At 56.6% G+C, this 17,923-nt stretch overlaps 2 protein-coding genes and 1 long non-coding RNA gene across 7 annotated transcripts in view; 2 read left to right on the forward strand and 1 right to left on the reverse strand.

The window, feature by feature from the left end:
• The window catches only part of STRN4 (striatin 4), a 25,293-nt gene extending 17,635 nt beyond the window's left edge, over positions 1–7,658 (forward strand). For 2 of the 4 annotated variants that reach the window (XM_082710575.1, XM_082710577.1), the window contains 10 exons: positions 60–175; positions 1,830–2,005; positions 2,090–2,137; positions 2,469–2,590; positions 3,711–3,878; positions 4,044–4,184; positions 4,620–4,718; positions 4,865–4,951; positions 6,214–6,448; positions 6,694–7,658. In XM_082710575.1, coding sequence (XP_082566701.1) covers positions 60–175; positions 1,830–2,005; positions 2,090–2,137; positions 2,469–2,590; positions 3,711–3,878; positions 4,044–4,184; positions 4,620–4,718; positions 4,865–4,951; positions 6,214–6,383 — 1,127 coding nt within the window. In that variant the 3' untranslated portion in view covers positions 6,384–6,448; positions 6,694–7,658. The remainder of the gene's footprint in view (positions 1–59; positions 176–1,829; positions 2,006–2,089; positions 2,138–2,468; positions 2,591–3,710; positions 3,879–4,043; positions 4,185–4,619; positions 4,719–4,864; positions 4,952–6,213; positions 6,449–6,693) is intronic. The other 2 variants (XM_082710576.1, XM_082710578.1) reach the window with 1 other exon arrangement.
• Positions 99–1,823, reverse strand: LOC309853008. Its single transcript, XR_014305489.1, has 2 exons — positions 1,420–1,823; positions 99–1,342 (listed from the first exon to the last, which is right to left on the reverse strand). It is a non-coding gene; the product is annotated as an uncharacterized lncRNA (long non-coding RNA).
• Positions 7,659–10,123: 2,465 nt separating the features above from the next.
• PRKD2 (protein kinase D2) overlaps positions 10,124–17,923 on the forward strand; it is a 32,272-nt gene continuing 24,472 nt past the window's right edge. The window contains exons 1-3 of one of the 2 annotated variants that reach the window (XM_082710573.1): positions 10,124–10,449; positions 10,717–11,142; positions 13,584–13,722. In XM_082710573.1, coding sequence (XP_082566699.1) covers positions 10,903–11,142; positions 13,584–13,722 — 379 coding nt within the window. In that variant the 5' untranslated portion in view covers positions 10,124–10,449; positions 10,717–10,902. The remainder of the gene's footprint in view (positions 10,450–10,716; positions 11,143–13,583; positions 13,723–17,923) is intronic. The other variant, XM_082710574.1, reaches the window with a different exon arrangement.

The raw sequence follows: 17,923 nt of genomic DNA on the forward strand, positions 1-17,923 counted from the left end.
CTGTCTTTCTCTCTCTCTCCCTGCCCCTCTCTGCCCCCTCCCTCCCCTACCCCTACCAGGTTCCTTTGGCTTCTCCTCAGACGTTTTCATCATGGACACTATCGGGGGCGGGGAGGTGAGCCTGGGGGACTTGGCAGATCTCACCGTTACCAACGACAACGACCTCAGCTGTGATGTAAGTTCTTGGGTCCCCCCCCCCGCGGGTCCTCACTGGGCGTCCCACATCATGCCTGTTCTCGCTGAGCTCTGACTGGGTGCCCTGCCTGCGCTTGGCCCCCTTGTGGGAGGGTGCTGTGAGGTCATTCGGCAGCTCGCCCTGGTTTACCAGGAGTTGTGGACTTGGCCGGGGGGTGCAGGGCTTGAGGGGGTTCCTGAGGTGCGGGACCTGGTGCCCGGCTCCTGCAGGTGCTGCACCCTTCCACCCCGGCTTATGTGCGTCTGGCGTCCAGGCCCCCCACGGGCTCAGTGCAGGGCGAGGGGGCAGCATTTGAGGAAGGGGGCCGTGGGGCGGCACAGCGCAGGGAAGATGGTCTGGGGGGGGGGGGCGGTGGGCACTGAGCTGCCTTGTGCAGCCAGAAACCGCAAGAGCAGGTGCGAGCGGGGCCGGTGGGCAGAAGGGCCAGGAAGGAGGGGTCAGGGCCAAGTGTTCGGAGCCCAGCCCTCGCAGCGGGCCCTCTGGCCATCTGGGATTCTGTGCGTCAGGTGCGCGTGTGTGTTTCCCCGTGGCAGAACAGCTGCAACAGCCCTTAGCCAGATCTTGAATACTTGGTGACCCCAGCAAGGTTGGGGCACGGCTGTGGGATGCCCGGAAGGCGGGCTTCCAGGGTGCAGGCTTTGGGCAGGGGTGTGCCCGTGAGGGCATACCCGCACAGCGGCGGAGGCTCAGGGGTGACGGCACAAGTGGGGACCGTGGGGGGTGGAGTCCACGTGAAGGGGTTGGTCAGGTGTGAATCCCATGTTGGGGCAGGACACCGAGTCTCTCCTGACATTCTGCTCGTCCTCTTTGCCAGCTGGTTGCCCCTGGGTTCCCCCCCAGAGAGTCCACCACTGTCCACCAGGGCCTGGGCAGTGTCTCTGGCACACACACGCACCCCTCCCCCGCAGGTCACTGGTTCTGCTCCCCATTCTCCTCCCACTGTGTGGACCTGTCCCCATTTCCACTCCCCAGCATGTGCTCTGCGTGCCCTTCTCTTTCCCTGAGAGGCTTTTCTCGACCCCTTAGCCTTCCTCAGCCACCCACATCTTCCCAGGTCCGCGTCTTTTCCCTGCTCTAAACCCTCCTAGGCTCCCTGTTTCCCTCGGGGTGAGATGCAGGTTCCCGGACGCAGCTCTGGCCTCAGCTCTGGCCATTCGCTCCCTTGCTCTCTGTGACCCGGGCCTCCTCTCAGGCTCCAGACCCGCGCCGGCAGCTGCGGGGACTTGGCACACGCGGTGTCCTTCCTCAGTCAACTCGCCTGATCTGGTTAAGGCCTGCTCCTTTGGTGTCTTCTCAGGAAAGCCTCACTGATGGCCACAGAGCCAGCCAGGCTGCTTGGGCACCTCTTCCTGGTCCGTTTTTAATTCCTAGCGCTGCTCGGAGTTTATAGTCCCGGGCACTGGGGGGCGATCTGACAGTCTTCCCCGAGCCCCCTCTGAACTGACTGCCCCGAAAGCAGCTCGTGCCTGCACTCTGTAGGACTCAGTGAGCGAGGGGGGCTGCAGGCGGGGAGCCCGGGGCTGGAGGCTATTTGGGGGTGCTCCACGGGGCTCTGGCTGATTTGACATCCTGGATGGCAGTCTGTGTCTGCGGGAATGCGGGGGCACTGAGGCAGCTCCCCCCCTTGGCCCAGCTCTCTGACAGCAAAGATGCCTTTAAGAAGACGTGGAACCCCAAATTCACTCTCCGCTCACACTACGATGGCGTGCGCTCCCTGGCTTTCCACCACAGCCAGTCTGCCTTGCTCACTGCCTCTGAGGACGGCACGCTCAAGCTGTGGAACCTGCAAAAGGCTGTCACAGCCAAGAAGTGAGGGTGCAACCGAGGGCTGGGAGGGGGATCTGGGTTCAGGGTGAGGAGGGGCTCTTGGTGACGCTGGGCTTCCTCCCGCAGGAACGCTGCACTTGATGTGGAACCTATCCATGCCTTCCGGGCTCACAGGTAGGGCAGTGCCCCTGAAGGGAGTTTGGCCCCTGGCCTGCCCACTGCTACCTCAAGGGGGCCCTCTGCACACGCACCCCATTGCTCCTGGTGCTCTGCAGACTGAGGTGCCCCATAGCTGGTTCTCAGCCTAGCCTTTGGAGTTGGAAACGGGCCTGAGGAGATGGGGGAAGGCAGGCCTGGGGGGAGGACAACCAAAGCCCCAGATGCTGAATTCCTTTTGGCCATCCTTGAAAAATCTGGCATAAGGCTTGAAGGTCCCATGCAGGGGGCCTGAGGAGGGGTGAGATTGAGTGTTTCATCACCCCTCCACCACCTGTGCGTCCTGCAGGGGCCCTGTGTTGGCAGTGGCCATGGGCAGCAACAGTGAGTGCTGCTACAGTGGGGGGGCGGACGCCCGCATCCACAGCTGGAAGATTCCAGACCTCAACATGGACCCCTACGATGGTTACGGTGAGGACAGCTCCCTCCACCCACCTGCTCACTGTGTCCATGGGAGCCCCTGCATTCCCCCTGCATCCCCCTGTGCCTGACCGTGTGCCCCAACCCAGGGGAGCATGGAGCAGAGTGTTTATTTCGTGATGGGGGTCGGACAGGCTGAGGCAGGAAAGAGATGGCCTGGGGGGACTGCCTCCCAGGGGATCTGGGGGGTGAGCTACCCAGCCCATGCACAGCGGGCTCTGGCGGTGTCTTCTGGGGGCTGAGCGCAGGGAGGTGGCAGTGAGAAGTCGAGCAGGGAGAGGGGAAGTTAGTTGGGTGGGGCTGTAGGGAGTCTGCACGATCCTTGGTATACCTTTAACAGCTAAGTGCAGAAGTGACCACACTCGTTTCTGTTCAGTGTCTGTCCTGTCCCTGGTGATGGTTCTTTCGATAACTCTCTTAATGACACACACGGCTGTGTGGCATTTTGTCAGGTGGAGTTTAAAGGTCTGTATCTCCCCTTGAGGATCTTACGCTGTTTTCCTCCAAAACAGTCCCCACCCTGTGAAAGGTCAGGGGGTCAGTCCCAGGGAGTATGCGCTCTGGGCCAGGCAAGCTGCCCCACACTGGGGGTCGGCGGGGCCTGAACAGAGCAGCCCGTGCGGACTTGAGTGACCAGGGAGGCAGGGCTTGTGCCTGGGGCCGGGCCAGGGGGGTGGTTAGGGGGGTTGGAGAGGGCTGCAAGGAGCATGGCCGGTCCAACTCAGAGGGTCCAAACTGCAAAGGGTCTGGGGACCCCAGAGCTACCATTGTCCCTTCTCCCCTTAACTGAGAATCACGTACCAAGCGCCTGTTTCGTGGGTCCTGTGGGGTTGGCAATAAACAGGGGGCATCCCTGCCCTCTGAGCTTCCATTCTGGGTTGCTTTTGGAGCCCTCAGATTTTTTCAGAACCACCAGTGGTCAGAGTATGAGCAGCTGGCTGGGCAGGTTCCTGTGGGGACGGCTCAAGGCCATGAGGAAGCTGGGGACGAAGCTGGGCGAATGGGGGGTCCCCAGCCCAGTCACCTGGTTCTCAGTAGAGTTGTGCTAGAGCTGGTTAGGTTGGGGCTGGAGGCCCTGACATGGCTTGTTTCCTCCCTTCGGTGTGCCTAGACCCAAGCGTGCTGAGCCATGTCCTGGAGGGCCATGGGGATGCTGTATGGGGCCTAGCCTTCAGTCCTGCCTCCCAGCGCCTGGCCTCCTGCTCTGCCGATGGCACCATCCGTATCTGGGATCCCAGCAGCAGCCCAGCCTGTCTCTGTACCTTCCTCACAGCCAGCGGTGAGTGTTGGGAACAGGCCTGGAGGGACGCCAACACCTCATGGAGGAGCCTTGTAGAGTTGGAGGCCCCAACAGGAGCATGAGGGCACAGGCTTCCCAAGTCCTGTCCTGTAGCCCCAGGGCAGGACCGGGTCTGTTAAGCAGCCTTCCCTTCCCTCTCCTCAGATCATGGGATCCCCACCTCAGTGGCCTTCACCAGCACCGAGCCTGCCCACATTGTGGCATCCTTCCGCTCTGGCGACACCGTCTTGTATGACCTGGAGGCTGGCAGTGCCCTCCTCTCGCTGGAATCCCGGGGGAGCAGCGGTAAGAGGGGCCCAAGTGCCCAGGGCTGGTGTCTGAGTGCCCGCAGGGCCTCAGTCCCTCCTGTGGCTTTGGTGACCCGACATCCAGTGAGCAGAGGATGGTTTCCATACCTGCTTCAGGGGATCTGGGTGGGAAGGAGAAAAGCCCCAGCTGCCACCACTGTGGCCAGCACGGGGCTCTCAGGAAGGCCAAGGGAAGAGAGATCATCAGGGACTTACCTGTCAGGCGTCTTGGAGGAGTGGGTGGCCTGTGTGGTGGCTGTTCCCTATCCTGTGCCACCCCTGGGAGGGCGTGGTGCGCATCTTGCAGATGAAGCACTGTGGTCCCAAGCAGGAGAGCGCCGGGCAGGGGGCAGGGCTGTGGACCGTGGTTCTCCTCTTGTCTTTGTCCTGGTGTCCCTGATTTCTCCCATGTTCTTCCCTTCTTGCCTTCTAGGCCCAACCCAGATCAACCAGGTGGTGAGTCACCCGAACCAGCCCCTCACCATCACCGCCCATGATGACAGAGGCATCCGCTTCCTGGACAGCCGGACAGGTGAGGCCCCGCCTTCCTGACCCCCGCTCCCTCAAGCCCCTGGGGGGACTGCCCACGTGGCAGGCTCTCAGCATCCAAACTGGGCCTCTGCCTTCCCAGGCAAGGTGGCAAGGAACAGTAACCTGTCACCCACCCTTCCTCCCCAGGGAAATCTGTGCACTCCATGGTTGCCCACCTGGACGCGGTCACCTGCCTGGCCGTGGACCCCAATGGTGTGTTCCTGATGTCGGGAAGTAAGTCGGGACCCTCGGGGCTCCTAAGGAGAGGGTGTGTGGGAGCGGAAGAGGAGGAGACTTGGGCAATGGTCACGGAGGGTTGCTCCAGGGCTCCCTGAGGTGGGGGAGCGGGGGCAGGGGGCCTCTCAGCAAAGCATCCTGCACGCAGAGCCTCCTGGAGGCGTTTGCCTGCATCTTGGTTCACGCAGGTAACCCTCTCGGGTGGGGGTGTCGTGCCTGCCGTGGGGACGTGTCACAAAAGGGACAGACTTTGGTTACAGCATAGTGACTTGGGTGCAGGAGTGAAGTTGGGGTCTGGGTCTTGGTCCTCACGGGGTCCTTAGCATTTGGCAGCATGTGCTGTGTGTGGATGCGGGCGCAGAAGCCCAACTCCTGTGCAGCCAGGCCCCAGAAGGATGGGGTGGCACGTGGGCAGATGGAGAAGGGGCTGTAGCTGCCCAGGGAGCTGAAGCTTGTGCATGGCTCATCAGGGAAGCCATGGGCAAGGGGCCTCCTGCCACTCGCCTCTGGTCCCCGCCGACAGAGCCTGTGGGAGGTGACGAGTGAGCACACGGGATGGGGACCCATTGTGGCCTGTTCTCCATCTGTCCTGTGATAGTAGCAGCTGATGGTAGAGGAGGTGGTCAGTGAGATCGAGTCCAGGAAGGAGAAGCTTTGGGACAAGGCCCAGGGCCCCTCTGTGAGGGACAAACAGAGCCAGCCTCTACCACAGCCGGCCCAGTCTTTCTAACACCTGAGTCAGGCCGTGTCCATAGATAGCTCGTGCATCAAGGCCCAGTCCTGTCTGCTCCCCACTCTCGGACCACCCCCCTCCCCCACCGGCCCAGTGCTCCTACTTGGGCTCCGCCAGCCTTACCCATCTCTCGCCAGTCCTCAGAACCTTCCCTTGGCCCACCCCGCTGTCTCCCAGGCTCTTCCTCCCGATACCCCCTTGGCCATTCTGTCATCACACTGACCAGGGCCCACAGCACTGCTGAGCCCCTGCAGGATTCGTTCTGCTGTCTCGTTTCCTCCCTGCCACACTGGCATGTCAGCAGCCCCAGGGCAGGGAGCTTGGCCTGGTTGGCCTGGTACATTCACTGTGCCCCCCAGGGCTGAGTATACAGATGCCCAGTGAATGCTTGGCCACCGGATGGGTGGATGGCGGGGTGGGCATCCAAAGATGGCTGGAGAAGAGGCTGGTCCGTCCAGAGGCTGAGGGTCAGAGGAGCCAGGGTACGTGTCGGGGGACAGCCCTTTCTGCTCCCGCACCTGCGCAGGCCACGACTGTTCCCTGCGCCTGTGGAGCCTGGACAACAAAACATGCGTGCAAGAGATCACAGCCCACCGCAAGAAGCACGAGGAGGCCATCCACGCTGTCGCCTGCCACCCCAGCAAGGCCCTCATCGCCAGTGCCGGCGCCGACGCCCTGGCCAAGGTCTTCGTGTGATGCCCGCCTGGCCCCGCCCTGGCCGCCGCACTGGCTGGGGAAGGGGCTGGGCAGGTGGCGTTGAGGTGAGGGGTGGGACAGGAGGGAGGCTCGGTAGAAACCCCCCACCTCCTCACCCCAAGTGGGACCTCACATGTGTCCCTTCGCTTGGCCCTTCTAAAGGGTTCTGTGTCCCAGGGTGGTGGCTGAGGCACCTTGTGCGAATCATCGGGGTAGCAGCCCCTGGGCATCGTGGGGGGTAGCCAAGGCGGCCTGAGCTCTGGTACCTGGGGCATCACGCTCCAGCCTGCCTTCCTTCTCTCTACCTCAGGAGACTCCCAGCCTCCCTGGAGGCCCGGCCTCTTCCCGCCTGCCTGGGAACCTGGTGGTGCTAACGGCCCTTTCCCCAGGAGGCCATCCCCCACGGCCTGTCCTTCCCCAAGCATCCAGCCTGGGGAGCAGCCTCCTTCAGGAATCCCCCTCCAGGATGGCCTCAGGGAGTTTCCTCTCTGTGCCCTGACGCCCAGTCCTGGTATCAGAGCTGCCGTCTCAGGTGTAGCACAGCCAAGGCTGGGTGTCCTGGGGGATCAACTTTTCCAAGATGCCAGAAGGTGCCAGGTTCTCTCTTTGAACCCCCGACTCCCCTTCTCCATCTTCCCAGACCTGAGTGGGAGCTGTGCTTGAAGGAGCCCCAGGTGCCTCTACTCTGGGTACCCTGGGAAGCCATGGAAGCTGGCTGGACCCTGGGCTGTCCTCAGGGGGAGTGCCCAGCCTGGCCCACCCCAGAAGCACTCCCAGTCTCCCACCCTCCCCTCCAGTTCCCTCAACACAGCTTTCCAGACACTACCCAGCGCCTCCAGGGCCAGTAACTGCCTGGGGAATAGGTGATGCCCTCAGGGGAGGCGCCTACCCCTACCTCCCCCACCGCTCCCAGCACTCTTCCAGAGGCAGCCCCCTAGCCCCCATGGGGTCACCCATGGGGACAGATGGCCTTCTCTTGCCCCTTCTTGGGGCATGGAGGCTGGAGGGGGCCCCCGGGTCCCCCACAACTCCCTGTATATCTGTATAAATAAATGGGATGTTAATGGAGCCCTGCCCCCCACCCCCATGTCGTTATCACTGTGTGATAGTCTGTCTCCTCTCCTGGCCCTCCACTTTCTTCCTCTATTTATTTCACTCTTTTTTGGGTTCCACCCTGGGCCCTCGCGCCCCCTTCCAGGTTCCTGTTTATAAGCCCCCATCCCCCGTGCCCTGGACTTGGATGTGAGAGTCGTCTCAATAAACCCTTTGGAGTAAGATGGGTGGTGGCGCTGACTGTCGAGGGGACTGAGGGGGCCGGGACTTTGGGAGACGAGTCTGGAGCTCTGCCTGGGCTGGGTGGAGCTCACGGAGGGGATATGGTGGGCTGGGGTTTTGTGGTAGGGTGGGGGGCGGGAAGAGAGGGGCCCAGAGTTTGGGCAGGGTGTGGGTGGAGGCCCGGAAATGGGGCACAGGACCGAATCTCCCGTGCCCCTCCTTTCTGTTCCTAAGTACTCCCTCCCCAGGGGCCTCAGAAGCAGCCTGGGGACAGAGCCCTGACAAGCAGATGATGTGAGGTGACAGATCAAGGCCTTCCCCTTCTCCCCACCCGCCCCCCCATATGATGGGTGGTAGGAGGCCCAAGGGCTAGCTAGCCCCAAGTACTTCACCCCCCACCTTCCCTTCTCTCCCCATGTGGGCCTGGGCTTCCGTGGAGCCTCATCTCATATGGAGTGGGGACTGGAGACCCCCGAGACCCGCCCCCCAGCATGCCTCTACCCTTTGGGGAGTGGTTGCAAAGGCACCGGCTATGGAGGTACCCAGTCCCTAGCTGCTGGTGCCTTGATGAGCCCCTACCCTCCACCAGGTCAGTTCCACACTAGCAGGATCCAGAGCCTGTGCTCAGTTCCTCACACGCTGCTTCACTGGATCCTCACAACCTCAGGAAGTGAGGATCAGGAACACAAGTTACAGAAGACGAGATGGGGAGGCGCCACTCAGGGCCCCCAGCAGGTCATCAGAATCCGTAGCCAGTCCCGTGGGGCTCCCTCTGCACATCTTGGGGCTTCAGCATCCTCTACAAGGGGCCCGATGCTAATGCCCACCCTCTGGGTTGCCAGGGGCTGCGCCCCTGGGCCCAGAATAGGACCTGGCCCCTCTCAGGGCCCTGGGAACATTTGAAGAAGGACACAGGTGGCCAGATGGCCATCAGGTGAACACTGATAGGATCCTAGCTACAAGCTCCACGTGGCCCCACTCCCCCCTCATCCTTCTGAGCTCTGAGCATCTTCCCCAGGTGGTGGTTTGGGTTTTCACTCCAGCCTCAGACTTCCTTCCCCAGCCCCCGCCAGCCCCCGGATGTGGTGGCAGAGTCACTACTGTACCGACCTCAGCTGCCCCCAGCAGCCCTTTAGCGGGAAGGGGGGGCTCCTCTCTAGGCCCCTATCCCCCACTAGCAGGGAACCCAGGCGGGCAGGTGGCCTGTCTCTGCCAGAATGCCTTTGAAGCTCAAAGCCAGGCCTTGACCTCTCAGTGAAGGGGGTGGGCCTGGCAGCAGCTCTCGTGGTGATCTTGGACAAGTCATTTTGTCCCTAGGGGGTTCAGTTTCCTGAATGTAAACTAAATGGCAGGCGCTCTCTCATTATTAGGTGGGAGGAGAAATCCAGCCTGAGGGGCTCCTGAACGTGCTGAAGAGCTGTTTTAGCCCAAGCCTAGCACCTCACATAGTAATAGGTCGGCATTCAGTACTGGCTGGCTGGATGACTGAACGAACAGCCTCCTAAACACCTGAGAGCTTGAGGTGCCCACCCCTTTATCTCTAAAGGGTTCTGTGGTGGCCACCGCCTACTGAACTTAAGCCCTGTGCCACCATCTCATTAATCCCCAAAGACCGTCTGGGCACAGTCCTGTCACTGTCCTATCTAAGAAACCGGACCAGAGAGGGGAAGCCACCTACCTAAAGCCACAGTCAGACACGTGCACACTGCCCCCCCCCCCCCGCCAACAACCAATTATCTAGAAGGTGGGATGGGTGTGCTGTCCTCCCTGGGGACCCTTTCAGCTAACCCCCCCCAACCCCCCAGGTCTGTGGCTCTTCACTCTTCTGAGGCCTGGGGCAGAGTGGGGAGCTCACTGAAGGAAACGGCACCCCTGCCCCACCGGCCCTGTGTCTGAGCGGCTCTGCGCAGATAACCCAGCCCCGGCCCCTCCAGTTGCCTTCGAGCACCTCGTCAAGGCTGCCAGAGACGGGAGGCAAGGTCCTTCCCGCCCATCAGGAGGTCGCTGTCTTCCCACCCGTGTAATGGGCTACATCACAGCACCTACAGTACTGCCTCCCCTGCGCAGGGTAGGGGAGTGGGGAGGACGACGCTCTGCGAAGAGACAGGCTGAACCCAGAGGTCGCAAAGCGGGCTGGACCTGACACTGGTTTCCCACCTTTTCCCCTGCGGTGGGCGCCGGATGCAGACCAGGCTAGCCTAGACGGTCCCCTTCCTTAAAGGGCCAGGCCCCTCCTCAGCCCCGGCCCCGCGACCGGTGGCTCGCCCCTCCTCTCCAGCTCAGGGAATAGTTAACTTTCCAGACCTGGGTGTGTTGGGGGAAGGAATCAGTCCCGGATCCCTACCGGGTATCTCGCACCCCAGACACCCGGACCCGGGCGGGGCTGGTGACGCCCCCGACTCGGAGGTGACGGGCCCGCCCTCCCCTTCCGCCCCCGGCCACCAGGCTCCGCCCCTCTCCAACGTCACCGAGGCCTGCGCGGATTGGTCGACTGCGCCATCGCTCCAGACACTTCCTTCTGGGCCGCAGCCGCAGAGTTAAACTTTGGAGGGGGGAAAAAGAGCCACCGGCGCCCAGCGCCGGGCGACCCTCCCTCCCCCCGTCCCCGCTCCGCCGCCGGCAATGCCCCCTTCTCTGCGGCCCCCGACCGAATTTTTCTCCAACTTCTGAGACCCGTGAGATTCCCTGCTTAGCAGCCCGGCCCTCGGGATCTCTGCCTATCCCCGGGCCCGTCGGATCCTTGGGATCTACTCGATCACCGACTCAGAGACTCCTGTCCTCCACCCCCAAGGTCTGATGAATCCCTCGGGTCCCCTTCTTAATTGGATTTTCGTCTTAGAGCCACTGGATTGTGGGATTCCCCCTGCTGCCTTCTCAAGGCTTTCTCTCCTCAAGGGGCTTTTGGATCCTGGGCTCTCCTGATCCCTGAGATCCCGACCTACTGGATTTTCTTGATTTCTTGGAATCTCTCAAGCGCTGGGTCCCTCAAACCATTAGATTTCTCCTTTATGATTCCCGGGCGTTTGACCCACAGGATTGCCTTTCTTTAATTTCCCAGGGTCTCGCCATCCTCGAGCGCCCTCAACCTGCTAGGTTTCTTTTCTCGTATCCCCGGAATCCCCGCGCTTCCACCACCAGATTACGGGCTCCCTCGGATCCAGTGACCCGGCTTCCCCGGGCTCCTTCAGCCGCATCCCGGGTGGGCGCCGGGAAACCAGTCCCGGGACCTCCCCCCGACCCACCCATGGCCGCCTCCCCTTCCCATCTCGCCGGGCTCCCAGGCTCTCCCGGGCCGGGGTCTCCTCCGCCCCCCGGCGGCTTGGAGTTGCAGTCGCCGCCACCGCAACTGGCCCAGGTCCCAGCTCCGAGCTCCGGGGTCTCCTTCCACATCCAGATCGGCCTGACCCGCGAGTTTGTGCTGCTCCCCACCGCCTCTGAGCTGGCCCATGTGAAGCAGCTGGCTTGCTCCATCGTGGACCAGAAGGTGAGAGCGCAGGGTTCCTCCCAACTGGCTTGGGGAGAGGTCCGGAGGGGGTGGGGGTGCCGGCAGAGGTGGCCAGGAGCTTGGCATAGAGGAAGGGGAGAAAAGGAGGATTAAGCCTTGGGCGACTGGGGGGATGGGGATGGGGCTTTTAGCCTCCAGTTGGCTCCTGACCCCACTACCCGTTGGAGGGAGGCCTGGGTAGGGGCGGGGTGCTCCAAAGGCCTCCCCAAATTGCGTGTCCCTGCGTGTTATTGTTTTCTGCAGCCAGCAGGGAGGAAGGGAGGGGCCAGCTAGGTGTGGAAGTGAGCAGGAAGGGACAGGTCGGGGAGGGGGGCAGATGGGGGACCTCTCCATTCAAGCCCACCCCGACTTCCCATTTGGTGGAAACAGTAGAAATTGAAGCCACCCTGGCCATGGCTATCGGGTGACATGTGTGGGTGTGGGTGCCTGCCACAGCTGCCAGGGGCAAGTGAGGTCTCCGAGTCCAATCTCTACCCTCCCCCAGGCCAGAGATGTGTATCAAGAGGCAGGCACCTCTTTGGAACCCCCAGAGACTCTGGGGACTCTGTCCCCTCTCCTAATCACAGTGTCCCCACCCCTAGGTCTGATGCTGGCCTATTAAAACCCACCTTCCCCAACCCCACCCTACTCTTAGTTTTGGACACCAGGGTGGGAAACTGGGAATCATGGCAAGGAGAAACCAGGTGGAACTCAGTGCCTGCATTCTAGAATGTTGAAAGTTAGGAGAGTGGGCTTTCCTATTGTTGGAATTCTACACTTTAAAAATGTTGAATATTACAATTCTAGATTATTCGACTATGCCACTGCTAGGTAATCGAACTCCTCTGATATCAAAGTGTCCGGGGGCACCTGGCTGCCTCAGTCAGTGGAACATGGGACTCTTGATCTCAGGGTCATGAATTCCACCCCCATGTTAGGCATAAAGCTTGCTTAAAAAAAAAAAAAAGACAAAGACAAACAAATTGTCCAAACATTAGGATCCTAGGTTGTTGGAATACTAAAACAATCAAATGTTAGACTAATAGAATTAGAATTCTAGATTGTTCGGATAGGCCACTGCTAGGTAATCGAACTCCTCTGAGTGTTCCAACATTAGATTCTAGGTTGTTGGAATCCTCAAACATTAAAATGATAGAATATTAGATTCCTGGATTGTTGGAATCCTAGAATGTTAAAGTGTTAGAATTTTGGAATGGTGGGTTGTTGAAATCCTTTAATAGTAAGACATTCAAATGAACCCCAGTTTATTAGAGTCCTAGGACATGAAAATACCAGATTGCTCCTGATCTAGGTTGTTGAAATCCTGAAACGTCATGATAATGCACTGGAACCTAAGATATCCGTATCCTATAGCATGTGAGCATGTTAGAATCCCAAAATGTTCAAATTCCAGCATCTTCTCAGAACCCTAGAAATGAATTCTTTGGGCTTCAGAGAAGCATGGGGGAACTGTGCCAACTCCCCCATTTTATAGACAGGGAAACTGAAGCTTAGATACAGACCCCACCACCACCACCACCAAGGCAGTCAAGACCCAGGCAGTCCCTGTGAGCTGTGGACCCTCTCCCGGCAGACAAGAACAATATGGGGCTTCCTTGGTCCTCCACCAAGCCCCCAAGCCCAGAGGTCCACTTGTCACACCCAACTCAGCCTGCTCTTTGGAAAGACAGATGGGGGTGGGGTAGAGGCCTGACTGCCCCTGGGTGTAATTTGTCCGGTGCCCAAACTTGGGCCTCCTTCCTCAGGCCTCACCCCAGTTTTGTTTTCTGTCTTCTGTCCAGGTGTGGCGGGGCCCCTTTCCGTCCTTCCCGCGGCTCCACCTGGGCAGTTTCACTTTCTGTTCTACAGGGTTTCACTTCCTGCCCCCCCCAGCCCCAACTAGGGACACCTGGGTCCTTTGGACATTGGGTGGGGGGCACCCTCCTTACCTCCATCTCCCTTGAGTCCTAGCTTTCAATGCCTCCCTGCCCTCCCCCCCCCAAGGAGTCCTAAATCCCCTTCTTCCAACTGGCCCCACCCCAGTGCTGGGCCTGGAACCAGGTTACAAGGACTATAGATCCAGGAAGGAAGCTGGGGTGGGGGCTTAAAGGAGGGGGTGTTCACTTAACCCCCCACCCCCACGGAAAATTCTAGGTGCTCACGCTCCCAGAGCCACTCTCCCTGCCACTCCAGTTTCCCAGTCCAGCCACCAAACTCCATGGGTGCTCGCTCCCAGCACACCTGGGGCCCTGGCACCATGCCCTCCCGCTCACTCACTCGCTCGCTTGAGCTGCCCTTGGGAGGGAGCAGGCAGGAAACGCAGGGCTGCGGGGTCTCTGTTTCCGGGGGAAACTGTGGGCCCTGCCCTGGGAGTGTTCCAGACCGCTGCCGCTGAGCAGCTCTGAGCCTTCCCGTCACCACCTCTCTCTCCCGCCCCTCAGTTCCCCGAGTGTGGCTTCTATGGCCTTTACGACAAGATCCTTCTCTTCAAACATGACCCCACGTCGGCCAACCTCTTGCAGCTGGTGCGCTCGGTTGGAGACATCCAGGAGGGCGACCTGGTGGAGGTGGTGCTGTCGGGTGAGCCAGGGGCCGCCTGGGGGCGCCGCCTCTAGTGGGGGGCGGGACTAATGGTGCCGGGAGAGGAGACTTGGGTCCAGAAACATGCTTCTTAAAGTCAGGGCTAGTGGATTCCAAGCCCTGGTCGCAAATTAGAGTCACGCATGGAGCTTTGACAAGCTACCGCCCGGGAATGGGTAAATATGTTGCGTGTGCGCACCATGAATGTGGCGTGTACGCACCATGAAATTCTCACAGCACTGAACGCAGGCCATGTCCAGCCACGTGGGTGAATCTCACAAAAACTAACGCGGAAAGGCATTTCCTACACATCAGACTACATATTGTCTAATTCCTTTTATGAAGTCCAGAGAGGGATACAGTTAGGAGCGAGGAAGGCGGAGCCTTCGCAGCAGGGGTGGGGAAGGGTACCACCATCACCTGGGGGGCACAAGGGAGATTGCTGGGGACTGATTTAAATTGCCACCTATCAGGGTGTTGGTGACACAGTGTGTACAGTGTGACCGGTCACTGAACCAGGCACTGGGGATACGTCTTTTTCTAGATGTATGTTGTACTTTGATACAGAGTTTGAAATGTTCTGATGCCCGTTGGTCCTTCCCGCTGAAATGCTAAAGGAAATGAGACTCTGCAAGGTCAGAGAAAGCCCGGGAACGTGTGTTTTCAGCCAGAATCTAGTCACCCACTGGCCAGGCTCATTTTAGAGATGAGAAGCTCTTGGCACTGCAGAGGAGTAGAGAGCCTAGGGTGCTTCTAGAAGGGTGAGGGGTGGGAACTACCTGCCTTATTCTTGGCTGTGTCTCCTCCCCCAGTCCTTGCATGCGCAATGCTCAGTAAAATGGGTTGAATGGATGGATGACAATTTGAAGTTTGCGTTTATAGCCCTCGTGACCTTAACTTAGGTTTTAAATCCTCTCCCATAGGCTGGCTACTCTTGGATTTTCATTCATCTTGGTCTCCCCCTCTGCTACATCCAAATCTTGGTCCTATAGCTTGTCCCCAACACTTTTACTTGGCAGCTCTAGGCAGCTCAGAGATGGTTTGTCCAAGGCAGAAATCTTGATTTTGTCCTCCTTTCTTCCATCACCATTCACTCAGGTGCTCTTGCCACATGTCCTGGGGACATCCTGGTGACTCCTCCTTTTCTCTCACCCTTTCCCTTGATCTGCATCAAACCAATTAGTCTCACCTTTAAGATACCTCCTGAATCTGTTTCTTACTGCCTCCTCTGATCCAGGCAGCGGTCACCTCCTGCCTAGACTGTTACCTATTACCGTAGCTCACAAGTCAGATCACGACACTTCACTGCTCAGAATCCTCCCATGGCTCCCCATTACCCTGGGGATAAAATGCAAACTCCTCAATATGGCCTTAAATGGCTGCCCATGATCTGGCCCCTGCCAGTTCCCTGAATTCACCTGTTACACTGTCCCCCTAACTTTCTTTGTTCCTGCCATGGTTGTCTGTTCTCTGCCCCTTGAACAAACTGAGCTTCCTCCCATCTCCAGGTGTGTGTACTAGTTCTCAGTGCCTCCCTCCCCGCCTCTTCTCATAGCTAGTTCCATCTTGCTAGTTGGATCTGAGCTTCAATGCCATTTCCTCCAGTGTCTGAAATTTCCTTCTGTGTGTGTATGTGTTTCCTGTCTGTCTCCCCAAAAGAATGTCAGCTCACTGAGAGCGGAGTGTTCATAGCTTTACCCTGTGTAAGCAGTGCTTGGCACATAGAAGGGCACAACCCCTTTCTTGTGCACGATAACAAGGACAATAGCTCAATATTAGACTGAAATTCGGGGGTGGGGTGGGGAGGGTAGGAAAGAGGATGAGGCTTAGTGCAAAAATGAAACTTGAAAAATAAAAGCCAATATTTATTGAGGACTTTCTATGTGCTCTATGGGCTTGGAACCCACTAGCCCTGCTTTATTTATTTATTTGACAGACAGAGATCACAAGCAGGCAGAGAGGCGGGGGGGGGGGGGGGGGGGGGGGAGGGGCGGGATGCAGGTTCCTCCCGGAGCAGAGAGCCCAATGTGGGACTCGATCCCAGGACTCTGGGATCATGACCTGAGCTGAAGGCAGAGGCTTTAACCCACTGAGCCACCCTGGCACCCCTATGTGCTCTGTTTAAAGAGCATTGTTTAAAATTAAAAAAAAAAAAAAATTATGGAGTCCTGGGTGACTCATTTGGTTACGTATCTGCCTTTGGCTGGGGTCGTGATCCCAGGGTTCTGGGATCGAGTCCCACATTGGACTCCCTACTCAGCGGGGAGCTAGCTTCTCCCTCTGCCTCTGCTGGCCACTCCCCCTGCTTGTGCCCTATCTCTCTTTCTGACAAATAAATAGATAAAACCATTACTAAATTAAATAAAATAAAAATAAATTTTAAAAATTAAAAAAAAATATGGGGCACCTCACTGGCTTAGTCAGTAGAGCATGGAACTCTGGATGTCAAGGCTTGAGGGTTTCGGCCCCACGCTGGGTGTAGAGATGACTTAAAAATAATATCTTAAAAAAATAATAAGATAAGAAATAAAGAGCACTGTCTTCTTCTTCTTCTTCTTTTTAAGATTTTATTTATTTGACAGACAGAGATCTCAAGTAGGCAGAGAGGCAGGCAGAGAGAGGAGAGGAAATGGGCCCCCCACTGAGCAGAAAGCCAGAGGCTTGGCTCAATCCCAGGACCCTGAGATAATGACCTGAGCTGAAGGCAGAGGCTTTAACCCACTGAGCCACCCAGGCACCCCTTTTTTTTGTTGTTTTAAGATTTTATTTATTTGTCAGAGAGAGAGAGATCACAAGCAGGCAGAGAGGTAGGCAGAGAGAGAGAATGGGGGAAGCAGGCTCCCCGCTGAGCAGGGAGTCAGATGTGGGGTTTGATCCCAGGATCCTGAGATCATGACCTGAGCTGAAGACAGAGGCTTAACCCACTGAGCCACCCAGGCGCCCCAAGAACTCTGTCTTAAAAGCTTTCCATATAATAATGCATTTAGCCCTGAAGAAAGAATCTGTAGAGACTACTATTATGATACTGGGCATGTTCTTTCCTGGAAACCTACATGGCTCATACCCTCGCCTCCTTCAGGCTTTTGCCCTAACAACAACTGAAGGGGGCCCTCCTCAGCCACCTTCTAAAATTGTACATCTTGTATCTTCCCACTTTCCCTTCTCTGCTTAATTTTTCTCCTAAGCACTTATTGACTGCTAGTCTGCTATATGTATTTTTTTTTTGGAGTTGTACTTTATTTCTGGAATATATATATTGCATATACTTATATATATAATGGGCAAATATTTATATCATTTACATCATATGTTTTAATATTATATATTTATATAATGTAAATATATAATACATATAATATATAAATAAATAATAAAATTATATGTATTTACATTAAATAAATATATAATACATATATACTGTATAATATAATGACATGTAATATATAGTATGATATATAATGATACATAACATATATTACATAATATATATAACATGTTATATATGTTATAGTATATTAATATATAATAGATAATATAGTATATAATACTAATATATAATTTACATTATATACAAATACACAAATTGTGCAAATATGTATACTTATATGCATAGTATATGCATAATGTGCAAATATATATAAATATATAATTTTACCCTAGGGAAACATGTAAAATGACACGTATAGAAACTAAGAACATCAGATAAGACCATGCAAGTGTTTCAGCCGGGCTTTGTCTTCCAGAGTACCCAGTTTATGTTGGTTCTCTGTAAATATTCGTCCCGTTATTGAGATAAGAAACAGCTGCTTGACAGTTTTTTTTATTTGATTATAGTAGACATATGCTGTATATTTTATTACTTAAACATTTCCAAGAGGCAGAAAATGCAGTACTGAAAGCATGAACTTTGGAGCCACACTGGCTCAGATTCGATTTCAAGTTCCACAGCTTGCTAGCTGTGTGACATTGGGCAAGTTGCTTCACCTTTCTGTGCTATAATCTTCTCATCTGGAAAATGGGGGTAATAACAATGTACTTCCAGGGCTCTTGAGAGAACTGAATTCACTAGTATTTTAAAGTACTTGGAGCAGTGCCTGGCACTAGGTAACTGCTAGGTTGGGCGATTTTTAAAAAAGATATATATATATATATATATATATATATATATATATACACACACACACACACACACACACACACA

This window comes from Mustela nivalis (assembly GCF_964662115.1).
Source record: "Mustela nivalis genome assembly, chromosome: 18".
NCBI lineage: Eukaryota > Metazoa > Chordata > Mammalia > Carnivora > Mustelidae > Mustela > Mustela nivalis.